Raw genomic sequence first — 26,855 nt, 5'->3', positions numbered from 1 at the left:
CGTGCAGAATATACGTTTCTCCCCATTAGTCTTTATTTTATTTTTATTTGTTTTTTGTCTGCTTGCTAAGTTGTCGTGTTTCAAATACTGTCGTCGACTTTTTTCGACTTTCTGCGATGTCGGTGGTGGAAACCAGATCCATGAGCGCCCCAACCAGCAAACCACCGCCGGGCCTGGCCGCACCATCGGCCGGTGTCGGTGAGATAAGCGAAGCTGTGCTCTTGGTCATGACCAAGCTACATGCAGAGTCTGAGACACGCTCCGCTGAAGCACAAAAGAAAGTGCTGACGGATTTTTGTGTCAACCTTCATCGAGAGATATCGGAGGAAATAAGGCTGGCGCTCGTCCCGCTGATAGACAAGATGGAGTTGCTGCACGCTGTCTCCTCGGCTAATACTATCGAGCTAGCTGCGTTAACGACGGAGGTATCATCACAGGGCGAGAAGATGGTGGATCTCGAGTCCTCCCTGCTGGCTAGGCAGGCTGAAGTTACCAAACTACGGTCGGTAATTGAGGAAATACAGTCCCGGGAGAGACGCTACAACATCAGGATTGTTGGAGTACCGGAGGGCAGCGGGGAAGGCCGTCTCTCTGAGACCATGCCGGAATTGCTGCAAAAAATACTGGGAAATGACGTCCTCCCCTCGCCTCCGGTCTGTGAATCGGCCTACAGAGCGGGCAGGTCCGCTCCTGGTGTGAACAAAGAGCCGAGGCCCATCATCGTCAAGCTGAACAGGCTTCAGCAGAGGGAACTCATCATGCGGTCGGCTCGTGCCAGAAGGGGTAATCTGAGGCTTGGCGATCACAAAGTGGCCATTTTCGAAGACTTTACACCGGAGGTTCAAGCACAGAGAGGCGAATACAAAGTGGTCTTGTCCAGGCTTTGGAAACTAGGCCTGAGGCCCACACTATTCGCTCCCGCGAAATTATCTGTGTTGGATAAGGTCGATGGTCGGCGTTCATTTTGGTCGTTGGATAAAGCGAAGGAATATCTCGAGGGGATACCCGAGAATGTAGCTTGATAACTATATCGGGTGAGTGACGTGGCGATGTGGGCCTGAATACATTGTTAGGGCCGGCTATTCACAAACACTTGCTGTCATGCCCAGACATGCTAACTGCCCACTGCCCATCCAACTAGCGGGGCTTCCCAATGACTTCTGTTACTTGCTAAAGCTGACCTCATGGTCGTACTTGTGTATCGCCTCTTTGGAAGCTAACGAGCTAGCTGAACAATGTACATAATAGACTAACGTGCTATCCGGATTCATCACTAGCTCACGCGCTAGCCTCGGGCTAGCTAGCGGGCTGCGTCTATCGTCTGCGCTGAGACATTCGAGACCCGTTAATATTTACGCACTTTGGTTGTTGTTGCTGTTTAAGTGTAATCGGCTCGCACAATTCAACAGTGATCGGGTCCTTAACTAACTTCTTGTATGCTGTTATTTTTATATCCAGGCTGTTTTGAGCTTTGGGCTCCGGTAGGAGAAGAGCGGTTGAATATATATATAAACAAGATATGATAACAGGTTGTGTCAGGTATTGCTTTTTACCATCCCCGGGTTAATGAATGTGTTTAATTCTATTCTTACATAGGTTATGTCATTCCAGCCGTGGTGCCTGATCAGAGGAGAACTTACAGGTGTACACTTTGACCATAACCCCCTTTTCCCCTTCGTCTTATTATCGTTGTTTAAATGACATTTGTTTGCACAATTTACCTGGAACCCGATCCTACCTTAGACTATATGCTGGTATGCTCTAATTTAATTTTGTTTTGAATTTTCCTTTATCCATTTGTACTATTACATTGCGACGTTGATGCGCAGACTCGGAAATAGATGGTTGCAGGGTTGATGTTGAGTTGTTATATAATAATGACTATTTTTTTCCCCTTTTCCATTATAGTTATCTCATGTTAGGGCCAAGGCTCACGGTGGTTTTCGACCGATATCTTTATTGAAACAATATATGATAACAGGTTGTGTCAGGTATTGCCTATTACCATCCCCGGATTAATGAATGTGTTTAATTCTATTCTTACATAGGTTATGTCATTTCAGCCGTTGTGCCTGATCAGAGGGACTGTTACAGGTGTGCACTTTGACCATAAACCCCTTTTTTCCCTTTCTTATTATTGTCGTTGACTATCGGCTGGTATGCTTTAATTTAATTTTGTTTTGAATTTTCCTTTATCCATTTGTGCTATAACATTGCGACGTTGAAGCGCAGACTCGGAAATAGATGGTTGCAGGTGTAATGTTGAGTTATTATATAATAATGGCTATTTTTTCCATTATGGTTCTCATGTTAGGGCCAAGGCTCAGGTGGTTTTCGACCAATATCTTTATTGAATTTTATTTTTATTATTATTATTTGTGTTTATTGGACTAGTGGGGGTTTAATCAGGGGTTTATCTAGAGGGGGGTCGGAGTGGGGAGCGTCTTATTGGATCCATGACTCTAGTGGGAAATGATAGGAAGATGACCATCCTTAGTGGATGGGGCATAGGGTGGGGATTGGAGAGTGGGTATAGGAGGGCTTATAATAGGACGGGTGGGTTAGGGTTTAGAGTAGAAGGAGGGGGGGTTGTAACTGGGGTGGTATTTTTATGTGTTTTATGTGCTGTTGTCTTATATGTGTGTAATTGTTCCTCCTCTGAACTCCTGGGATTGACCGTCTGGGCCCGCCTGGATCAGCGCCTCTGTACTCAGCCTGGCTGCACTGGTATGTTCTCTACGCATTTAGACAAACTCGACCATGGCTAAACTGAATATCTTAATTTGGAACGCAGGAGGTCTTAACGCCCCACACAAGCGTGCCAGTGTCCTTTGGTTATTGAAGAGAAGAAATATTGACATTGCTCTCCTTAGTGAGACGCATTTATTGGTGGGTGATGTGTCAAGGCTAGCAAATCGACAATATCACGTTATCTCCTCATCCTCAGCCGATGATAAGACGAAAGGAGTCGTCATAGTTACAAGACGTAACCTTGATATCAAAGTCCTGGATGTGTGGTCGGACACGGAGGGAAGGATTACTATAGCAAAAGTTGAGTTCTCTCATAGGAAGATGGCAATAATAGCATTGTATGCCCCTAACACATTTGATTCAGCGTTCTATAATACAATCACGAAGAATATGTTGGAACTTACTGGATACGCTCTCATTGTGGGTGGCGATTTTAATGTGTGCTGGGATGCGGAGATGGATAGGTCCGGATCCTCTGAAACAAGCGACCAAAAACGGTCCTCTAAGGCCCTCAGGATGTGGGCCCAGGACACTGGGCTCGCAGACCTATGACGCTTATCCAATCCCACCCTCAAGGATTACTCTCACCTGTCTGCCAGACACAAAACCTTCTCTCGAATAGACTATGCATTCGCATCCCCTAATTTGTTTGATAGTTTCGACGTCTCATTGGTTCCCCTGGCTCTCTCGGACCACAAAGGGATTTTCCTTGTGGCAACCTTTGGCAGGCTCTCCACGAGAGCTCCCAGGTGGCGTTTTACTTTTAACTCAACCTTATTAAAGAATGATGATTTCTGCTCTGAGTTCAGGAGTAAACTAGCTGAATTCTTGCAGATCAATGTTGGCACGGTCGATGACCCCAGGGTCCTATGGAACGCATTGAAAGGATTTATCAGGGGTCATGTCACACTTTTCGCCTCCAACTTACGTAAATCCCGGTCAAAAAAACTAGAAGGACTGGAAACATTATATGCGGATCTATACGCATCTTTGCAAACTAACTATAGTGATCGACTAAACACACAACGTAAGATAGTCAAGAAGGAAATAAACTCCATACTTAAACAACAGTCTGAGTTCTTGATACATAGGACAAGGCAAAATTACTACTTTCACGGCTCCAGGCCTAGCCATCTATTGGCAATGAAAATACGCTCGAATGATCATTTCTCGGATATCCCCTCAATCAAGACGCGACAGGGTACAATCACTACTGATACGAAAAGGATCAACGACACTTTTAAAGAGTTTTACTCGCAGTTATATAGCTCAGAGGTTAATCTCGACGACTCTAAATTTGAATCGTTCTTTGGCGGGCTTGAGATACCCCACATTTCTGAGGAAGAGGCCAAGGAACTGGGGAAACCGATCACTCTTATGGAGTTGAGGGAGACGATTGCTGAAATGCAGAGGGGCAAGGCACCAGGCTGGGATGGTATTCCACCCGAGGTGTATTTAGCTTTTTGGGACCAACTGGGTCCATTGATGCTCGATATGATCAATTATGCTGTCGAGCAAGGGGAGTTCTCAAGAGATGTCAACATGGCGTTGATTTCCTTACTTCTCAAGAAGGACAAAGATCCCAATGATTGTGGTAGCTATAGGCCCTTGAGTCTTCTCGGGGCCGATTTAAAAGTGTTTGCCAAGGTGCTGGCCCACCGCCTGCAGAGATTTATGACGGTATTGGTACACTGCGATCAAATTGGTTTTATCCCGGGGCGTCTGGCTACAGATAATCTTAGGAGGCTGTTGCATGTAATCGATAACAGTAAAGACAATACAACTCCATCCACAGTTCTGTCTTTGGATGCCATGAAGGCGTTTGACAGACTTGAGTGGTCATACCCGTGGAAGGTACTTGAGGTCATGGGTCTTGGGAAGAGTTTTATTCATATGATTAAAGTCCTGTATGCCTCGCCGTCTGCGATGATACTGACAGGCAAAAACTGTTCCACACTCTTTCCAGTCTCCAGATCTTCTAGACAGGGTTGTCCTCTGAGCCTAGGACTGTTCGCGCTTTCCCTCGAACCTTTGGCCCAATTTATTAGGCAATCGGAGGACATCGTCCCCATAATGGTCAATAATACTCCACACAAAATTGCTCTCTATGCGGATGACCTGCTGATTTTCATGGATGACCCCTCCCGGTCGGCCACAAAATTATTGAGGATAATCGACGACTTTGGTAAATTGTCAGGCTTTAAGATTAACTGGAACAAATCAGCCTGCCTACCTCTTAATGAGCTGGCCAAGGCGGTACGACTACCAGCTGATATCCCCATAGTAGAACATTTTAAATACTTGGGCATAGAGATATTCCCCACGCTGAACCAAACTACTAAGTACAACTTCACGGGTACTTATGATAAAATACGCCAGGATCTAGACAGGTGGTCGTCCCTTCCTAACTCCTTACAAGCCCGGGCTTCCATAATCAAAATGAACATCCTGCCTAGGATAAATTTTATTAGCTCAATGCTCCCCCTGCCCCCTCCAATAGACCACTGGCGCAAGGTACAATCGATGGTATCTAAGTTTATCTGGAATAACAAACGCCCGAGAATCAAAAGGGCTACTACTCAACGTAGAAAACAAGATGGGGGGCCTCGCAATCCCTGATTTTAAACTTTATTTCTGGTCCTTTTCACTGAGACCTCTGATGTGCTGGCTAGACCCTGTAGAGGCTGTATCGTGGCGCTCCTTAGAAGCGGCGGCGGTATCTCCGCTAAGATTGCAGGATGTAGTGTACTCCACTGTCTCTATTTCGAAATGCCGGCTCAGGTATGGACCGATCATAACTCACGTGATCCAAACGTGGCGTAATGTACAGAGGTCGTGTGGGGTTAAATGCCCATGGCACCTGGACTCTCCAATTTTTAATAACCAGCAATTACTTGTTGGGCACAAGCCGGTTAATATTCCTCAATGGCAAAGGAGGGGAGTGCATACTCTGGAGGATATTTATGATAAGAACGGCCTCCGTGCGTTTCAGGACTTAAGAGAATTTTATGATCTTCCCGGCGAGTCCTTCTTTCTTTACCTTCAACTAAGGTCAGCACTGAGGGTGCATGGCGTGCCGTGGGCTCAAGCTTTGCACCCACACCCCTTCCTCAGGCTCATAGTGGACAGGACGACATCCAGAGGGTTTGTCTCAGACTTTTATACGCTCTTAATTCAATCCACGTATAAAAATGTATCATTGGATACAATCTGGCGTGTGGATATCCCGGAGTTGGACCCCGAGTTTGACTGGGATGATGTTTGGGCAAATGTGGCATTATCTTCCCGCAACCCCAATCACCAGCAAATAAATTTTAATTATATTCATAGGACCTATCTTACACCTAGGAAGCTATTTGCTATGGGACTGATAACCGACTCTCGGTGCACTTTGTGCTCTCAAAAGGCCACTGGCACTTATATCCATATGTATTGGGATTGCCCACCAGTGGCCCGCTTCTGGAGGTCAATAACGGACAAACTTTCAGACCTGTGTGGCTTAACTATCCCATTCACAGCTGTTACGCTACTCCTGAACGATATAACGACACTACCTGCGTCCGTTCAACTAAAAAGGGTTGTCCTAGCGGGTGTCACAGCAGCGAAGAAGCTAATAGCAATGAGATGGAAGGAGCCTGAGAAGCTTACAGTGATTAACTGGTCCCTAACACTATTGGATGTGATTTATCTTGAGATATCCACGGCGCGGGTGATTGGGGTAGGACAGGCTGGCATTGACCTGTGGTTCGCAGCAGCTGAGAAGGTAAGGACCGCCGTGTGCGGCTGAGCGGGGTTGGGGTGCTTGATCGGGGGGGTCCGGCGGTCTCTTGGGAGGGGGAGGAGGATATGTTTTGTCTGTCTTGTCTTTTGTCTTGTCCTCTTGAGTTTAGCTGGGGATTTAATGGGGGGGCAGCTATTTGACTATTACTTCACTGTTTGGTCATTTTTACACGGTCTCTGTGAGTCTATGGAACACCTCTACAGGTTTTTGTTTTTTCATGAAGGTTCATTGCTCTGTTTTCGGGTCGTGTTCTCAAAGTGGTCCTTGTGGTGAATTGGAGATGTACGTTTTATTAATATAAGGTCACACGGCCGGGAATCGAGGCTGAACACTGGGAAAGACCATTTATTAGATAGTACCCCTTGGATTTAGAAATTAGAAGGTTGAACTCTGTTTTCTTTTCTCTTTGTCTGTATAAATTGTTATTCTGTATTATTATTGTTTTTGTTATTTTCTTGTGAAGTTCTATGTATTGTGATTGTGTTTAATGTGTTTTGTTTCATGTGAATAATAATAAAACATTTGATAAAAAAAAAGAAAAAAACACCTACGGGAGACTGCAATTCGAAACTGGCCCCTGTAAATGTCCTAACACAACCCCCTCCAATGTACAGTAAATTACCAAGTATGGTCTTGTCAATATTCCAATGTACAGTTTTGCTTGTACAGTTGTACAGTGTACCCCACCCACCCCTCCTACCCAACCCACCCCCCACCCACCCAACCACCTCCAATGTACAGTCCCCCCCCACCTACCCAACCTCCTCCAATGTACAGTTTCTACGTCAAATGTATATACTCTCTTTTCTGGACTCTTTTCGTATCACAAACAGTATTGTATTTGCAAATCTGGTATGTCATAAATGTATAGATGTAGCAGTACTGTCTATCTGTATGTCATGTATGTCATATATGTTATGATGAATTGAAAATGGGGGACCCTGATGTAAACAAGACGGAAGTCTTTCTCTGGTCTGCATCCCCTTAACAATTGTATGTATTGAGCTGTACTGTACTGTACCCATTCTGCAATCTGTTAATAAAGTTTTCAATCAATCAATCAAGTCCTAGATGACCCCAAGGAATTTGAAGTGGGAAACAAGTTCTAGTTCTTCCTTCCTTCCCTCCTTCCCCAGGAACACATTGGACCGCTTGATGGTTTCTGGACGCTTGCTAAAGAACATGCACACTTTTTTGCATTAAGTAGGAGACAGGTGCTGTTTAGCCAGCATTGTACCTTGTCTAGTGCGCATGTGAGCCTAGATGTAATCAACTCTATGTCCTTGCCCTGTGTGTAGATGACTGCGTCATCGGCATACATCTGTACATTGAGTTCGGGACACACATTTGGCAGGTCATTGATATACAGGGAGAATAGCAGGGGCCCAAGGATTGATCCCTGAGGGACACCTACAGGGTTGTCTAGATATGGGGACTTGGCGCCATTGACCGTGACACATTGTTTTCGGTTTGAAAAGTAGGATCTAAACCACTCTATTGTAGCAGCTGAGAAGTTGAAGTGAGTTAGTTTGGTTAGGAGGATATTATGGTTGACACAGTCGAAAGCCTTGCTAAGGTCTAAGAAGACAGCACCAACATACTTGTTGCTATCTAGTGCAGTCTTGACCTTTTCAACAGACAGTTGGCTGACTCTGTTGAGTGAAGGGCACGGAATCCAAACTGCATTGGGTTAAGTGGGGTGGGGCCCAAGTCGAGATGTTTAGTCATGAGATTCGACACCCACTTCTCTGCAACTTTGGATATGACAGGAAGTATACTGATGGGTGCCTTGTTGCCAGATTTAAAGATAGGGGTCACCGTGGCCATCTTCCAGGATGATGGAACTTCCCTGGAGGTGATTGATTGATTCACTAGTAGAGTGATGGGTTTAATGAGTGCATCAGAGTATGTGTTGAGGAAATCAGTGTTGAGCCCGTAGGCGTCCTTGGCTTTGGAGCCTTTCAGAGCCAGAATGATCTTTTTCACTTCAGGCTCTGTTATCTCCTCCAGTTCAAAGAGGGGCTGGGTGTTGGTTACTGGGTTTGGTAGGATACTGGAGGGGGCAAAGTGTTTGGTGCTTTATTTATTTCTATTCTATTCTAACCAGTGTTGGGCAAGTAACTTTTAAAAAGTAACTAGTTACAGTTACTAGTTACTTCTTCCAAAAAGTAACTAAATTACATACTCAGTTACTTTCTGAAGTAACTAGTTACTTTTATAATTTGTAACTATTGCGTTACTTTCAAGTAATTTTTTTACATAAACAACATACACAAATCTAAACAATTTTAATGTTGCTGTGGGACAAAGTGAGACTAGCCTCCAATCAAATGCCATGTATGTAGATATTATTATAATTACTATGTTTATATAGTGGATCATACAAATACAATAGATGTTTTGGAACTTTTGATATCATGTATTGCCCCTCAACAGGCCACAACTGGGCAACATTAAATTATGCTTGTTAAGCACTATACCAAAAATAAATAACAAATATATACTGATTGATTGAACATTTTAAATGTCATGGTTAGATTTGTTTAGATGATTAGATTAGATTCTTATATCTGTATTTTGTGTATGTCATAAATGTCATGAATTGAAAATGGGGGACCCTGATGTAAACAAGACGAACGTCTTCCTCTGGTCTGCATCCCCTTAACAATTGTGTGTATTGAGCTGTACTGTATTGTACCCATTCTGCAATCTGTTAATTAAGACATGCATGACATACAGATATATATATCTCTGACTCTGAGCACCTGAAGACTGTGCTATTAAACCAGGAAGTGCAGCACTATGTCAGCAGAGTAGAGCCTCCACTACTGCGCTGCAACACAACTAACACAAGATTAGAGTGAACAAAAACGCTCATGGACCCCCGGTCTGTCATTGAATGCTCGCGTGTGTTGTTCGTTGGATTCGTTTTGGATTATTTGGCCACCAAAACAACTATCAAAACGTACACGGACCGCGGTCTCACGTTGACTGGCTTGTGTTGTCGCGCTGTGTTTCAGACTCTGGATGAACCCGCCCACCTCTACCTTTGATTGGCTTACCATGGCATTTTACTCGACCTCAGCCAATCGCGCGCTGAGGTTGGCTGAGAAGGACTAACCTCGTTCCCAGCTTTATAGAATGCCTATGGACTCTGAGATCTTTCTGATGAAAAAAAAAGCTTCAATCATAGACAGTAACGCGTGGCATTATTTGACAGTAACGGTAACGGCGTTATTAAGATTGGATGAGTAATCCGTTAGATTACTCGTTACTGAAAATACTAATGCCGTTAGTAATGCCGTTCTTTATAACGCCGTTACTCCCATCACTGATTCTAACACACCGTACATGATGTAATAGTAACGCACCGTATACCCATGATGTCATGGATTCATAACCCCCACCTCTCCTTTCATTTTCCCATCACTCTTATCTACTAAATCAGTAATACCATCAAAAACAATCAGTCAATATATTCAGTCTGCAGTGGTTCATGACTCGAGGGAGGATTTCCTCAGAAGCTCGTCCATCTGTAAAATCCACTTTCCACCATCTTCATTAACCCAGATTAACTGAGCCGGAACCACATAAACAAACACTGTGCTGTGTTTGCTCTGAGGTTGCCGGGTCTCAGTCACATCGGGGTCACAGTCAGAGACGTTGGGAGTAGTGAACACACACACACACACACACACACACACACACACACACACACACACACACACACACACACACACACACACACACACACACACACACACACACACACACACACACACACATGAAAACACACACACACAAGCATGAAAACACACAAGAGTCACAGTTAGTGAGGTTACACACAAACATTGGGGTCACTGTCAGTAATTGGCTGTGGTCGGGTTGTTTGTGTTTAATATAGAAAAGATGTGGGGTTAACTACGTCAGCGCAGGCTCCTCATGTTGGGGGTTCAGTCTCCAGTCTTATTGCACTTTACTTCAATAACAAATACACATAACCCGTTTGTCTTGAGGGGTGTTCCATGACGGTGTCGGTAAGCACAGATAACTCTGAAAGCTGATCATGAAATAACTTCTCAAGTCTTCAAGTTCATTGCGAGAGATTATTAGTTGGTGTGGCTGCAAGGCATTACATAAGAGCCCTTATATCCAAGTTGAGTTTGGCAAATTATTCAAGACGCCAAGCGTTACGTAAGGTATCACCGCTGCCAGGCGAAAACTTCTTTCTTGTTTCTAAAAAGGTACATTTATCAGCTGATTAAAAAAGATTATCCTATCATTCTGCGATAATCAGACATAAAATCGATAACCAGCCAAGCTCTCGAGACACGGAATGCAGAGCGTTAGGATTCAGGTTCAAAATCTGGCAAAATGCCCCTTTAACACATTCCCTGCCACGCAATTTGAGCATCTTATACCATTCTCTGCCAGCACTGTAAGTCTATGGAGATGTTCACCTTCTTTGCAGGGCTATAACTTTTTAAATTGTATTGCTAAATTGACATTACTATGGCCCATTCAACATCGATTATCTATCGTTCAGGATGTAGGAACGTTTTACTTTTTCATGCATACATTCATATGAAAATACCGTCTAGAATATAAATATGTTTTTATCGTTTTCTGCAGTAATTCCTAGAACGTGAGATATAGGCATAAACGCATATATAGATTATCAAATGCCGTTTGTTGCCGATCCACGCTATATTAAAAATGTCAACTGTACATGATCCTAAACGTTATGACTGATCATGCGCGGATGAACGGAGGGGGGGGGGGGGGGGGGGGGATCGTTTATAATTCTGTGATCGTCGTTAAATGCTTTATGTAGTATGGGTGATATATTGATCAGAGCAGGCTGAACAAACAGGCTGAAAGTAACGTCAGCGTCCTCTTACCGTTCGACGATGAGACTGGAGGAAAAAGATCCCACTTATTTGACGGCGATCGCCTAAATCCATTTCCGGTTTGTATAATCATAATACACGGCCAAATTGTATCGATTATTGCGTTATGGCAGCGATCGCTACACACGGACGTGTGTCTACAGTCCCGCAACAATATGCGAGTGGCCGGACGCATTTCGGAGACACATCGAGATCGACTCGGCCATTTCCGGTTTGGCAACTCGCCGATCATCCACCAGGGGGCAGTATTGAAGCGTTGCACAGTTGTGCCGGCTCACACTGCATCAGACCAGGCTCCGTGAGGGAAATATGAATAACATGGTGAAAAAATGAAATATGATCTCAATAACGTTGTACGCCGTGGAATGGCAGAATTAGCATGAACTTGAAACACGTTGTACAACGTTTTTGGCGCAGGATGTGTTAAGAAAAACAAATTTACCATATTTACACTGTGGCCATTTTGCTCTTATGTCATGCTCAGGTTGGGTTCCTTTCCACCTTGTTCCCACAAAGGAACCCAACCTGAGCATGACATAATAGCAAAATGGCCACTGTATTTTTTTTCAATGTATTTGTGAAGGTCTACATTGGGGTTTTGAATGGGTTCCTCACAACATAGAGTACATTTTTTATTCAAGTAAAAACTAAAACTATGCATACAGGTTTTCGTTCAAAAGCAACAATATAATTATGTAAATAAATATATGTAGCATCATGGTTATTTGTCTAACTGATAATCCTACTTCTTTAAATACACTCTAGATTATAATTCTAGATTATACATTTTATTGCACTTCACTTCTTCAACCTTTTTAATAGCTGTATTTCCCCAAACTTTGCAGTGTTTTTTTAAAACTTTGTAATAGATTATATTGGCCAATGGCAATTTGGGATTGTGAGTTGACCCGCAAGTGTGAGGTCATCAATGATTATCATCTTACTTCTTGCTTTTCTCTTATAGCTGAAAGAGCAATAGACACACACTCACACAAACACATACTCACACACAAACACACCCTCACACAAAACCACACTCGCACACACCCACACTCGCACACACAGACAAACACGCTCACACAAATTATGTAATAGTAATGCACTGTACACTCATGATGTAATAGTAACGCACTGTACACTCATGATGTAATAGTAACGCACTGTATACTCATGATGTCTCCTGTCTTCTGTATAGCTCTATAAGAACCTGTGGTCATGATGTCTTCTCTGTCTTCTGTATAGCTCTATAAGAACCTGTGGTCATGATGTCTTCTCTGTCTTCTGTGTAGCTCTCTAAGAACCTGTAATCATAACTTCTCCTCTGTCTTCTGTGTAGCTCTATAAGAACCTGTGGTCATGATGTCTTCTGTTTTCTGTGTAGCTCTATAAGAACCTGTGGTCATGATGTTTCCTCTGTCTTCTGTGTAGCTCTATAAGAACCTGTGGCCATGATGGCCTCTGTCTTCTGTGTAGCTCTATAAGAACCTGTGGCCATGATGTCTTCTCTGTCTTCTGTGTAGCTCTATAAGAACCTGTGGTCATGATGTCTCCTCTGTCTTCTGTGTAGCTCTATAAGAACCTGTGGTCATGATGTCTTCTGTCTTCTGTGTAGCTCTCTAAGAACCTGTGGTCATGATGTCTCCTCTGTCTTCTGTGTAGCTCTATAAGAACATGTGGTCATGATGTCTCCTCTGTCTTCTGTGTAGCTCTATAAGAACCTGTGGTCATGATGTCTCCTCTGTCTTCTGTGTAGCTCTATAAGAACCTGTGGTCATGATGTCTCCTCTGTCTTATGTGTAGCTCTATAAGAACCTGTGGTCATGATGTCTCCTCTGTCTTCTGTGTAGCTCTATAAGAACCTGTGGTCATGATGTCTCCTGTCTTCTGTGTAGCTCTATAAGAACCTGTGGTCATGATGTCTCCTCTGTCTTCTGTGTAGCTCTATAAGAACCTGTGGCCATGATGTCTCCTCTGTAGCTCTATAAGAACCTGTGGTCATGATGTCTCCTCTGTCTTCTGTGTAGCTCTATAAGAACCTGTGGTCATGATGTCTCCTCTGTCTTCTGTGTAGCTCTATAAGAACCTGTGGTCATGATGTCTTCTGTCTTCTGTGTAGCTCTATAAGAACCTGTGGTCATGATGTCTTCTCTGTCTTCTGTGTAGCTCTATAAGAACCTGTGGTCATGATGTCTTCTCTGTTTCTGTGTAGCTCTATAAGAACCTGTGGTCATGATGTCTTCTGTGTAGCTCTATAAGAACCTGTGGTCATGATGTCTCCTCTGTCTTCTGTGTAGCTCTCTAAGAACCTGTGGTCATGATGTCTTCTGTCTTCTGTGTAGCTCTATAAGAACCTGTGGTCATGATGTCTCCTCTGTCTTCTGTGTAGCTCTATAAGAACCTGTGGCCATGATGTCTCCTCTGTAGCTCTATAAGAACCTGTGGTCATGATGTCTCCTCTGTCTTCTGTGTAGCTCTATAAGAACCTGTGGTCATGATGTCTCCTCTGTCTTCTGTGTAGCTCTATAAGAACCTGTGGTCATGATGTCTCCTCTGTCTTCTGTGTAGCTCTATAAGAACCTGTGGTCATGATGTCTTCTGTCTTCTGTGTAGCTCTATAAGAACCTGTGGTCATGATGTCTCTGTCTTCTGTGTAGCTCTATAAGAACCTGTGGTCATGATGTCTCCTCTGTCTTCTGTGTAGCTCTATAAGAACCTGTGGTCATGATGTATCCTCTGTCTTCTGTGTAGCTCTATAAGAACCTGTGGTCATGATGTCTCCTCTGTCTTCTGTGTAGCTCTATAAGAACCTGTGGTCATGATGTCTCCTCTGTCTTCTGTGTAGCTCTATAAGAACCTGTGGTCATGATGTCTCCTCTGTCTTCTGTGTAGCTCTATAAGAACCTGTGGTCATGATGTCTCCTCTGTCTTCTGTGTAGCTCTATAAGAACCTGTGGTCCACGGTGATGCAGGGCAGCAGTGTGATGGAGCGTCCGTCCTGGTGGAAGGAGTTCTGCTCCAACAAGCCTGAAGTGGGATCCCTCCGCGCCAAAATGTAGAACCCCCAGCAAGAACACCGGATGAGCTCTGGAAACATGGGACACGTTCTATGGTAGAACCCTGGGCAAGTTCAGGAATTCTGGACCAGGCCTGCAATTCCTGCATGAAACTAAATTCACCCATGTTATTCCTAGAGCTGTCCTCAGCTACTTAAAGCAACAATGTGTAGGATTTCCATTCACAATTTTATTTTGTTTGCGCCAAAACAGATCTTAACGTGGTCATACTGACTCACAATCTACAGTGAGCAAGTTTGCGGTGCAGAGCTATTCCAGACTCCAAGGGAATTTTGTTGGAATAAGCACTTTTAGTGGATGAATCTATGCAGTCCTCATACAACACAGTCTGGCAATGAGGACCATGTAGACTAACCACTAAATAACCACTAAAGTATGTGCTTATTCCAATGAAACTCCCTTTGAGCTTCTCTGATTGCTTAGAAGGAGGAGCCTCGCAATTCTACTTTAGAATGGAATATCACTGCACTGCTGCTACTCTGGTCAATGAAACTCACTCACAGTGGGATATGTTTTGCAGCATTGTTGCTTTAAGAAACTCTCAGTTGACTAATCGAATTGTGTTTCAATCATACAGAAGGATCTCTTTAAATCTGGTGATTATCAGAGATGTGCTTATCATACTTTTCCAGGAAATAACTCATGAAAATAAAAACATGATTTACTAAAAACCAAACCAATCAATGAATCAACTAAGATGGAACAGCGCTAGTTGTTCCTATTACACAGGAGGGTTTAATCATGATTTGTATACAGATGACTTATGTCTACGAGAGTCGAGAATAATATTTGATAATCACATCAAGTTGCCCTGTTTTGGAACTGCTTTGGAACGCAGGGGGATTTAAAAGATTTATTTTACATGCGAAGCACATCTACAATAGCCCCAATTGGTACTCTATCACACTTTGTTTACCTTTTTTGTCTGCAATAGAAACCTCTCCCTTATCCCGGCTCAACTCCAACCCACAAATGAGACAAAAATAAGTAAATAAAGTGCAATACCATGCGCAGCTCTTTTGCCTAGAGGGCGCTGTTTGGCGGTATTAGTTTCTATCTTTTGAAATACTTAATTAAAGGTGCAGTCAGTGATTCTAATACAAGAATAATCTTTGTCAAATTCAGTGAATATTCTAGTTGTCCGGTTCTGTGTGTGTGTGTTGAAAAAAATTATTGGGGAAAGGGGAACGAGAGGGATGGTAAATATGACACATGCTAACGTAATGTAAACAAAATATCAACAAGCTTTCTCCAGAATCACTGACTCCACCTTTAAGACAGGTAATTTTCCCGCATTGACCCGTGTCTATGACAGGGTGTACATTTAGTACTTTTAATATCATTTAATTCATTCTAATACGCCTCAAAGGCTTCAATGCTGAAGTGACACTATACACTACACTATATTCACAAATTATCTTGTGATGCTGCCATTGTAACCATACAAAATCATTTAATTGAACTTAGGTTTAAGTTTGAGTGTAGATTCACTGTGTGTTGTACAGTAGATGATTGATGTGAAATGTATTATAACTGTGATACGTTTTTGATTGTCTAAATTGTATAATAATTGATGGATAATGCACTTGTATATATTTATCATGTATCCTATAATATATGGGAAGATGGCCTTTTTTGTGTACATTTTTGTACAAAATTAATAAAATAAACAGTTTATACTAATACAACTACAATTCTCTCTGTTATCAAATGGACTGCATTTATATAAATGGAATGTATCCAAAGCGCTTGCTTCTCATTCACTCACCGACGGCGGAGGCAACCATGCAAGGTGCTAACCTTCTCATCGGGAGCAGTTAGGGGTTAAGTGTCTTGAAGGACACTTCGACACACTGCCGGGATCGAACAGGAACCTTCAGATTACCAGACGACCAATCTACCTCCTGAGCTTCCCCCCAGAATATTGTTTTAAATATTGTTTTAATGTTTGTGTCCTACTGACCTCATACGGTTGGCTGTATAAACCTCCAAAGAGTTTAATGTTTCATTTGATTTGACTTTATTTAAACTCAAGTCATTGAGGGAGACCCTCGCTTTCAATGGTGCTGAGTGTACAGAGCATTACATGTAACGGGACAATCAATTTAAAACAATAGATCAATCATCAATACATAGTCAGAAAAATTATAATACAGTTTATAAGCAAGGGCAATTAGCACAAACCATTACAATTGATGGTGGACGATTATTGATTAAATAATAAGACATTGCGTTGAGCAGACCAACATGCAATGTGACATCCTCCCGTCTAAATGCGCCAAGACAAATATTGTTGATTTTATTTCTTGTATACATACTATAGCTACAGGGCATGATGGCTTCTGAAAGTAGCGTTGAGAGAGGCCAAACATGCACCCATCTATGGGGGTGTTTAGATTGTCAAACTCATGCAGTCCAGTTATGGACCTAAACATCCTTATTAACCAAGTTTAATGTTCTGTGTCGCAGTAGGTTCATGTGGTCTGGAAGGCAAACCCTTATCATTCAACAGCTGTGTGTGTGTGTTTCTCTCTCTCTCTCTCTCTCTTTCTCTCTCTCTCTCCCTGTCCGTCTGTCTGTCTGTCTATATCTCTCTGTCTGTCTGTGTCTCTTTGTCTGTCTCTCTCTCTCTCTCTCTCTCTAGAGTTTCCCCCCCCCCCACCATTTTAGAAGTAGGCTGTACTTTTGATTACAGTCTGGAAGAGGCATTTATCACCAAGGTTTTAAAGTACCAACTGCTCAAGAATGCTATTACACAGCTTGAGTACTAATGTAAATAGCTGGTGTTTATATTTGGAAGCCTAGGTAATGTCCACAGACTAGTTGTGAGGGGGCTGCAGATGGCAGGAATGTCCAAGCCAAGATCTAAGGCATTGGCAGACTTCTGCTCTATATCAGTGATAATTGTCAGTCGCCACGTTTGGTGCAGACATTTCCTCCTGTATCCATAGACTCGGACTGGATATATATTGTTGTTTTGAGATTCCAAAGGTTTGTGCATCTATTACATGCATGTGCATACACACACATGTCATAATGTAAATCATATCACCTTTCACACGCTGCTAACATTACCAGAACATAATGTTTTGGTCCTGGACTGTGCGGTGAGTTGATAACTGAGAGTTAACTTGATCACTAGCAGGGAGGGACCCCTGTCTGTTTATATTATCCTTTCCCAGCCCCATGTTCCAGTCCGTTAGCAAATAACGAGGAAGGATATAGCCTGAGAGGCCAGTAAGTGTCTTGTCTCAACACAGACTCCATGTAAAGGCATTTGGGCTTCTTGAAGAGGATAAATAGACAAACCCAAAGACTAAACATTTTGAATCGGTTTCTTATCAATATTTCCATGTCGATAAAAACATGCGGGTGGGAAATGTTCACTTGACCTTATCTGTCACGTATGAGATGGTAGATATCCCACAGCTAGCAGTTTGTGTAATGTAAAGCTCTACAGGTTACAGGTTTGTACAGAGGTCGAAAGCAATGAGTTTGCTTTACTTAAAGGAACATGCCAACCTTTTGGGGAAATTTGCTTATTTGCTTACTTCCCCAGAGTCAGAAGATAGAAGATAGGTACCATTCTCATCTCTGTGCGTGCAGTGGGAGCATGCCTATGTTCCCACAGCCCAATGTTCCCACATTTCTAAGAATTTTTTTTCACACAAAATTAGGCCCTATGTTCCCACAGCCCAATGTTCCCACATTTCTAAGATTTTTTTTTCACACAAAATTAGGCCCTATGTTCCCACAGCCCAATGGTCCCACAGCCCTATGTTCCCACATTTCTAAGATCTTTTTTTCACTCAAAATTAGGCCCTATGAGGGCGGTCAGGTGGCGTAGCGGAGATTGCGCTCGTCACCAACGCAGGAGATGCTGGGTTCGAGCCCAGCTCTCGGCGTTGCTACCAGCTTGGCTGGTCGTTCATACTAATACAATTGGCAGTATTAGGGGGTGGGAAGCTGGCGGGTGGGAATCTGGCGTTGTGGACAGCGACGCCTACAGGTCAGGTCTCGGCGCTTGCTCAGCAGGGGCAGGACTTGGTGGAGATGGCGTGCCCTCCCACGCGTTACACTTCACCAATGAGAGTCCTCGCTGCCAAGTGAAAAGACGTCACTGGCAGTCGCCACACGTATCGGAGGAAGCGTGCGGTCGGCTTCGGGACGCCCTTGTACCTACTCGTAGGAGAACATGCATACAGCAGCCAGGTAGGGGAGGGGGGGAATTGGCACGGCGACTAAATTGGACGGGGAGAAAAACAGAAAATCGGAGAAAGAAAAAATAAATAAAAAATTAGGCCCTATGTTCCCACCGCCCAATGGTCCCACATTTCTAAGATTTTTTTTCCACTCAAAATTAGCCCCTATGTTCCCACTAGGCCTGTCCCCGACTAAGGATTTGTATAGTCGACTTTGATTGGCCACAATTTGCTGGTAGTCGACTACCCCCCTGAATGCAAAAAATATAAAATTATTATAAATATATATTTTTTTGGATCATTCCATTTGGACTGTGGGGGTGCTTAATGTCTGAAGGAGTCTACTGAATGCTTCTTGTCCTGCGAAAGCATGCAATTGGTCCACTGATGGACACATCTTTTAACGCAACAGCAATGACCGCCGATGGATGGAAATAACTACTCGGTGTCACACTAGGCCACATTTATCATTTATCCAATCAGTGCATTCCACGTGGGAAAATGGGAAGTAGGGAAGGGATACATGCACGCAACATAAAAACAACAAAACTAAAAAACTCAGTACAGGCCCGAGCATCAATAGTTAAGATTAGGGATGCTCGATATTGGCTTTTTTACCGATACCGATATTCCGATATTGTCCAACTCTTAATTTCCGATACCGATATCAACCGATACCGATATATGCAGGGTTTCCCCCCCCAAAAAACGGAATAATTTCAGGTAACTAATAATTTCACTGGATATATATATAACAAATATTGTTATTGTTTTTTTCTTTTTTTAAACAGATACCGATATTTTCCGATATCACATTTTACTGCCGATATCGGCCGATAATATCGGTCGGCCGATAATATCGGACATCCCTAGTTAAGATGGATGTTTTTCCTAGAATCAACTTTGTCAGTTCAATGTTGCCGTTACCCCCCCCCCCCCCCCCTGTTGGTTACTGGCAAAAATTACAATCCGCCGCATATACATTTATTTGGAACAATAAACCTCCACGAATAAAAAGATCCACTGCACAGAGAAATAAAGCCAACGGGGGTTTAGCATTCCCAGACTTCTACTATTATTTTAAAGCGTTCTCTTTAAGACCACTGATCACCTGGTTTGATTCTCAAGCATCTGTATCCTGGAGAACATAGTGGCACCACATAGACTGCAGGATGTAGTATACACCAACTTATCAATTAAGCAATGCAACTTGAAATTTGGCCCTCTTATTACACATGTGATTTGGATATGGCGTGACACACAGAAAAAATTTACTAACCAACATAAATGGCATAGTCATTCCCCCCTATTTAATAACAATTCACTCCTTATTGCACAACAACAAAACAATCAGATTCACCAAATGGGAAAAGAAGGACATACATTGGGGGATGTTTTCAACAATCAGGGTTTTTGCAGCTTTAAAGATATATATAACAAATGTAACCTCACCAAATCCACTTTTTATTTCTATCTACAATTAAGAGCAGCTTTAAAGGCTCATGGAGTTCCATTAAAGGTGCCACTTGAACACCACAGATATCACAAATTCTTTTATGAAAAGGAGACATCGAGAGGCTTCGTATCTGAGTTTTATTGTCACTTACTTACGTCCTCATTATGATGTCCTTCCCCTAGACTCAGTTTGGAGGAAGGATATACCAAACTTGGAAGTAGATTTTGATTGGGATGAAGTTTGGGCAAACGTACGGCTTTCATCACGCAACCCGGATCATCAACAGATTAATCTTAATTTTATTCATAGGACTTACTTAACCCCTAGATGTTTGTACCTAATGGGGCTTAAACAAGACTCTCGATGCTCCTTATGTTTAAACTGTGATATTGGTACATTTATGCATATGTATTGGGAATGCCCTCCGGTTAAGACATTCTGGGAAGAAGTAACCACGCAATTATCAGAATTTTTATCTCTGACCATACCTGTACTGCCTTCTGTATTGATGTTGAATGATGTTTCTCAGTTAGCAGCCTCTATACAGGTAAAGAGACTAATTTTGTCCGGTCTTACGGCTGCTAAAAAGCTGATAGCATCACGCTGGATTCAACCGGATAAAATGTGCCGGAAGGTATGGGTTCTTACCTATCTCGATGTGATTTATCTAGAGATATCTACCGCAAGAATTGTAGGTGTTAGTGAAGCCAGCATAGCAATCTGGTTAGAGGTGGTGGAGAGGATAAAGGTTAGCATATGAATTTGTAATTCCTGGTGTTAAACGGAATAATGGATGGATTGTCCAAGAGGGGGTCCTGAGGGGGGGGGGGGGGGGGGGGGGGAGAGAGCGAGCAAGAGCATAGGTATTGTATTGCATTTATTATGGGTAAATCTTTTAATCTACATTTATTTTGATTTAAGTACTGGACTGTCATTGTCATTGTGTCAATCATAGTCCTGTGATTTATTGTGGATTTCCATTGTTTATGTATTGTGTGTCTGGTTTTATGTAAAAAAAGGTAAACAAATAAAAAACATTTATTTATTTAGCACATTATTTAAAAAAAAAACAGTGCTAGGAGAGAACGAAGCCCAAAGGGCTTGTACAAAGTTCCACTCCCATCTCATTGTCCATAAACAATATGAACGAAATACATGTGTAGCATGGTCTACAAAATAAACTACAAAACAGGATTGGAGACATAAGGCAGACACTATAGCGAAAACATGGAAGATTGACACAAGTCCGTAACAAGAACAATCTTTATTTTGATTATTTTATTTTTTTGTACAAGAGGGCAAAGGAGAGGAGAATAACATATTAACGGTATATAATGAGGAAAAGGAAACAAGCAGCCATACTAACAGTAGATGTAACACTGATGCACAGGAGTAACTTAATGTGATGGTGATTTATGATGAAATTAAATGAGATTTTAATTGCTTTTTAAATATAGATAAGGAGGTTGTTGACCTCAATGATGCATTTAGAGTGTTCCAGAGTTTAGGACCTCTAAAGCTAATGTTGAATTGATGGCTAGATGTCCGACAGAAAGGTAAGTGGAGTTTATTACTATGGTTTGTTGGATATGAGTGCAATTCTGATGAAAAGATGAAGAAACTATGGAAGGTATCAGGAAGATCTTGCCTATTGTTAATTAACTTGAATATGAATGAGCATGTTTGAAAGGTATTAAGTTTGTCAATTGATAGTCAAGAATATTTGCGGAACAGAGGTGCAGATGCTTCATATCTGGTAGAGTGGGAAATCATCCTGAGGAACCTCTTCTGGATTATGACTAATTTGTTAAGATATGATGGATATGTTGCAGCCCAGACTATATTACAGTAGTTAAGGTAAGGAAATAAAAAGCTATAATACAAGGTTAGATGGGCAGAGGGATGTATCATGGGGCAGACCTTTCTCAAAATTCCAAGCATCATCATTGACTTTTTGCAGACATTGTCAATGTGATTAAATTAATTAATCAATACTTTTATTCTGCACATTTCTAAAAGCTCTGTGGATGTATTTTTAATGATTACTCTACATAAAACTGTTATCTATAGCACCTTTAAGTAGCCTACATTTAATAAAAACAATGTTTACTAGTTTTGAATAGAGGCCATACACTTTTACTACAGTACTATTCTATCAGGGTATTTCTACTTCCACTTGAGTACAGGAACTGTGTACGTCTTCCCCTGTGGAGATTGTACTGTATACCAAGTCAGTTATTATGCAACTTCTTGGCTTTGACCCACATCCAGGGATTTAGGTAGCATTGTGTGTATCTCAGTGAGGTTAGAATTAGATTTCCACTGGGACCACCGATGCAAAACTGAGAGCACTCGATGCACTTTGACTTAGAGCCTTCTCCAAAATGGGTTATGCAATAACTCCACAAGATCGTAAAAGAAGTGACATTATGAGATGTCAGAATAACCCGAACATCAGGCATCGATTGCCAAATTCTAAATTGAATTATTAACATTACATAATGGGCCTGATTCGGATCAAGCCTCATTCCAGGATTCTTGGAAAAGAAGATTTTTGTCTCACCCTGAAGCTCCTAATTCAAAACATATTACTGGTCTTGTGCAACAGTGATGAGCTTGTGACCCATAGTTTAGTATGTATACTTATATGTATATATTTGTGTGTGTGTCTGGAGAGAGAGAGTGCTAGTTTTAGTGTACTGTACCTGAGCAGAGAGTGAGAATGGCAGTCCAGACCAATGCAGCTGGCGAGAGAGAGCCCTTTTTACAAAAACGTATCATGGTTGTTTGATGGTATTTTCACTTTTATCAGCCAAGCTTGATATTAAAGACTTGGATTTATTATGGACTGATTTTCCATGATATTTTCAAAACTACTTGACCATGTGTCATTTCTATACCTTTTTCAGGCCTGGGAAACGTTATTCTTGAATTCCAAGACTTTTTCAGGTTTTTCATAACTATAGAAACCCTAAATTGGAATAATGGGGATAGTATTACTAAAACACCACTAAACTACAAACTATACATTCAGTCCCTGGCAAAAGTATTTTAGACCATTGTGTCAAATTGGTTAATTTGGCTGTGTACTCGTGAAATTTGCACTTCTGATCAAAAGATAAACATAAGAATAGTTTATAGAGAATATATAGAGAATATATACCTGTAGAAATCCGTTTTAATCTTTGAATGTTGAATCTTTGTTCATGATAAGCAGGCTACACACTTCAAGGGTTTTGTTTTGGAAACATTTCAGTTCAGCCACTAAAAAAATATCTGTCTGGTTCAAAATAAAATGAACCAGATTTAATCTAAAAACGCCAAAACGTGTGTACAAACCCTTCCTGTCTGAATACATTAAATGAAGAAAGGGCAGAGTCCATCCTACAGTTAAAATCGAATCAAGATACATTACAATTCAAGTGACAGCATGGTGGGCTTGTTGACATAATTTCTACAGATAATGTACACAAACAGAATGAATATTGGGGTGTAAAGGTACACGTAACCGTACCGAACAGTTTCAGTGTGTACCGTACTGTACCGAACGGCTGTGTAGCGTACCTTATTACTTTCACACGGTGGAGGGATACTTACCGTCTGTGGTGCATATTCACATTGTGGTAGTAGTGTGTTGTCACTAATTGGTGGTTTGATTGACACACTGTTTTCTTTCTGTTGTCATTTAGCTTGTGTTTAAAATGGCCGCTTTCTAATTTATCACAGGTGTGGTGATGAGGCACCACGCCCTACAAATCCAGTGCAGAGTGCAGGGAGCAGTTGTCAAGTCTCCCACTTCACAAGAGATCTCAGGGCCCCGTTCCCCGTACCTGGATAACTGAGTTAGCCGGATAACTTTAACTGGATAACTGAGTTAGCCGGACTTTCCGGTTCCCCGTACCTGGATTTTCCAAATCACCATGACAACAGATCCAAAAGTTTGAGCCTGGTCGAAAGCAGAGTTTAAGTTCAAGTTAGCCTGAACCATCGCCACGCCCCCGCAAAGAAGTGACAGCCCGTTTCCTGAAATTATTCCCACAGTCTACGATCTGCATTATACCATTCTGAATTACGTTTTTGTGCTCCATTCTTCCAGGGGGGGCTTTTGAAATGTAAAATAGACCCAAAATGCTGATACTAAATTCACTTTGTCCTAAATAATGCACGTTATATATACCGTGGCGCTCGCTCGTGCGATGTACACATTATGTGGTTATTTTAATTGTAACTGGGATTAAGATGTCTGATGAGATGCGCTGTTTGACGGATTTGAGAAATTGAATGAGCCGTTGACGTCACATTAATGAATGAGGATAAAGAGATAAAACTTCCTTCAAAACAAAGAATATTCTAAACACGGGTCTCTCGTTCATTAATGTATAAACAATGAATTTATCCCATCTGGCACAGTGGCTCAGCGGTAGTGCTCAATCCTGGCAACCCGGCGACCGGGGTTCAAATCCCCGTCTTTCCAATATACATTTTTGGAATATAATATTAATGATTATACGCAAAGGTAGCATAGTTTTAAGTTAAAATATTATAAATCTACATGCATTGAGGATGTCATTCTTTATATAGCTCTCAACGTGCACCAAATTGAATTATTCCTATATTGCAAAAAGAAGGAGACGACTGGGTCTTGAACTCTGCGTGAACGTCTGCGTGAAAGTCAGAAGAACAACCCGTTAGACCACAGAGAAGATAAGTAAAAGATCGACCATACATCAATCAATGGGTAAGGGAGCCGTATCGTTATTCTGTATAACAGTTTTACTAATTATTTTCGCTAGCAAGATCTCATTTGATTATTCAATCCAGCAGGCAAGTTTAAAGAAATATAATCTGATTGATTGAGGTAATGAGGGACTTGAAATTAGCCTATAGATAACGCATTTAACTTGTCAGCGAGGCGATTGAGCCGTACTGCAATATGTTAATAAAGTTCTAAATCAATTAATCAATCAATGCCGCTAGAGAATCAGATTCTCTGCTATCGATACGTGCTGGCTTTTCAACTGAAGCGGCCGCGCGCATTTAGCCTGGGTCGCAAGTCTGGCTTGAGTTAACGAGACTGAATCCACCTTCGAGGAACAGGAAAATCCCGGCTTCAAACATCGGGTTAACTGAAGCTGGATAATAACATCTTGATCGACTTAGTTGAACCAGGTACAAGAAACAGGGCCCAGCTCTCCAGAGTCTCACCTGCTCACTGTTTGACTTGTCTATTTTTGGCTTGTTGTCCTTTTTGCCTTTGTGCTTTACTTTATAATTATATCCTGAACTTGGGAGTCTGGAGCACCCAGCTCCCCATCTTTTTGTTCTCTAAATAAGTTGCTGTGCGAATAAATAGTTATTTTTGATAACTCCTGTCCTGTGTCCACCACTTTGCATTCAAGGCCTACACGAGCCATATTTTAGGTTTGAATGTAACATGGGGGCTCTAGCCGGTCTTCCTTGTACGGTTAACATGGAGGCTTGGATCCGGTCTTTCACGTACGGCTGACGTGGGGGGCTTTAGTCCAGCTTTCCATGTGCTGTTTACATGGAAGCTTCAGTGTTTTTTCCATGTGCTGTTTACATGGGAGCTTCAGTGTTCTTTTTCCCATGTGCTGTTGACATGGGAGCTTAAATTTTTTTTTCTCTCCATGTGCTAGTAACATGTGCTTGAGCCGGTCTTCAAACAGGTGAGTATGCTCTTAATTTATAATTTGATTTGACTACTTGTATGCTTTAAAATATTTAGTTTAGTGGACACCACAGGTAGGTCATTTCATTGTTTTCTGGCTGTTGTTAGCTTCCTGTGTACCACTTAACCCTGGGGCGGTCATTGAAAGGATTAGTACCATATACTTGACGGTGTATGGTCGATATGATCTTTGGCTGGTAGCAGGTGTGGTTGAAGAAAGCTAGGTCTACAGTGCATTAGCTTTCAATATAGGTAGGTTAGGGGGCCGGAAGATATAATTAGTGTGTTAGGACCTGATGTAAGTCTTTTTGTTAGATTAGACATGTGGTGGGCCTAGCAGTCCTTACTTGACTGCAGTGTAGGTTTTAGAAGCTATTTGTGAGTCATATCAGATTATAAGGAGCACCTGTTTGAATTTGTTTGAGTTTGTTTGTTGAATATTGCTTGAGTGTAACACGAGGTTTTGCCTCACTTTGTTTGTGTTACTGAAGAGCGTTTGTTCCAGTATTTTGCGATAAATGTCTATATGTATGACTCCACAGGGTTAGTCTTGTGGGTGGTTCATCTCAGCAGAGGCCTGTAGCTAGTGTCCAGTAGCAGTGTCTGCTGTGATTCTCTAGTATAGGATCTGTATGCATTATTGAGCTTGACCTTTTGATCCAGTATAGTTATGCCGTGTGTTTAAATCACTGATTTAATTACGTGCTAGCCTTTTTTGTGGATACAGGGAAAATTTTGAGTTTGAACCCCAGGTCGTCGGAACCGTGGGTGAGTTGCTTATGTTCAGGATTGAACTATATCCATTTTGTGCTACACCGTTTGAGTGGTGCACAGTTACTTGTATTATCTCCTTGTTGTCATTTACTGTGAATACCGGGGGCTGTTTTTTTCACAATCTAATATAATTATTATAATTTTAAGTATTATTAATTTCAATATAGAATATTCCTTGACAGCCCTAAAAGTACAATTAGTTACTGCACACTACATCA

At 42.0% G+C, this 26,855-nt stretch overlaps 1 protein-coding gene across 2 annotated transcripts in view; it reads left to right on the top strand.

Annotated features, from left to right (window-relative positions):
* The window catches only part of acox3 (acyl-CoA oxidase 3, pristanoyl), a 255,528-nt gene extending 239,387 nt beyond the window's left edge, over positions 1 to 16,141 (top strand). For both annotated transcript variants that reach the window (XM_084327106.1, XM_084327105.1), the window contains exon 19: positions 14,379 to 16,141. In XM_084327106.1, the coding sequence (XP_084183232.1) occupies positions 14,379 to 14,498 (120 nt within the window). In that variant the 3' untranslated portion in view covers positions 14,499 to 16,141. The remainder of the gene's footprint in view (positions 1 to 14,378) is intronic.
* Positions 16,142 to 26,855: the final 10,714 nt, after the last annotated feature.

Source organism: Notolepis coatsorum (assembly GCF_963971535.1).
Source record: "Notolepis coatsorum genome assembly, chromosome: 13".
Taxonomy (NCBI): Eukaryota; Metazoa; Chordata; class Actinopteri; order Aulopiformes; family Paralepididae; genus Notolepis; species Notolepis coatsorum.
This window is presented reverse-complemented; position numbering and strand designations above follow the sequence as displayed.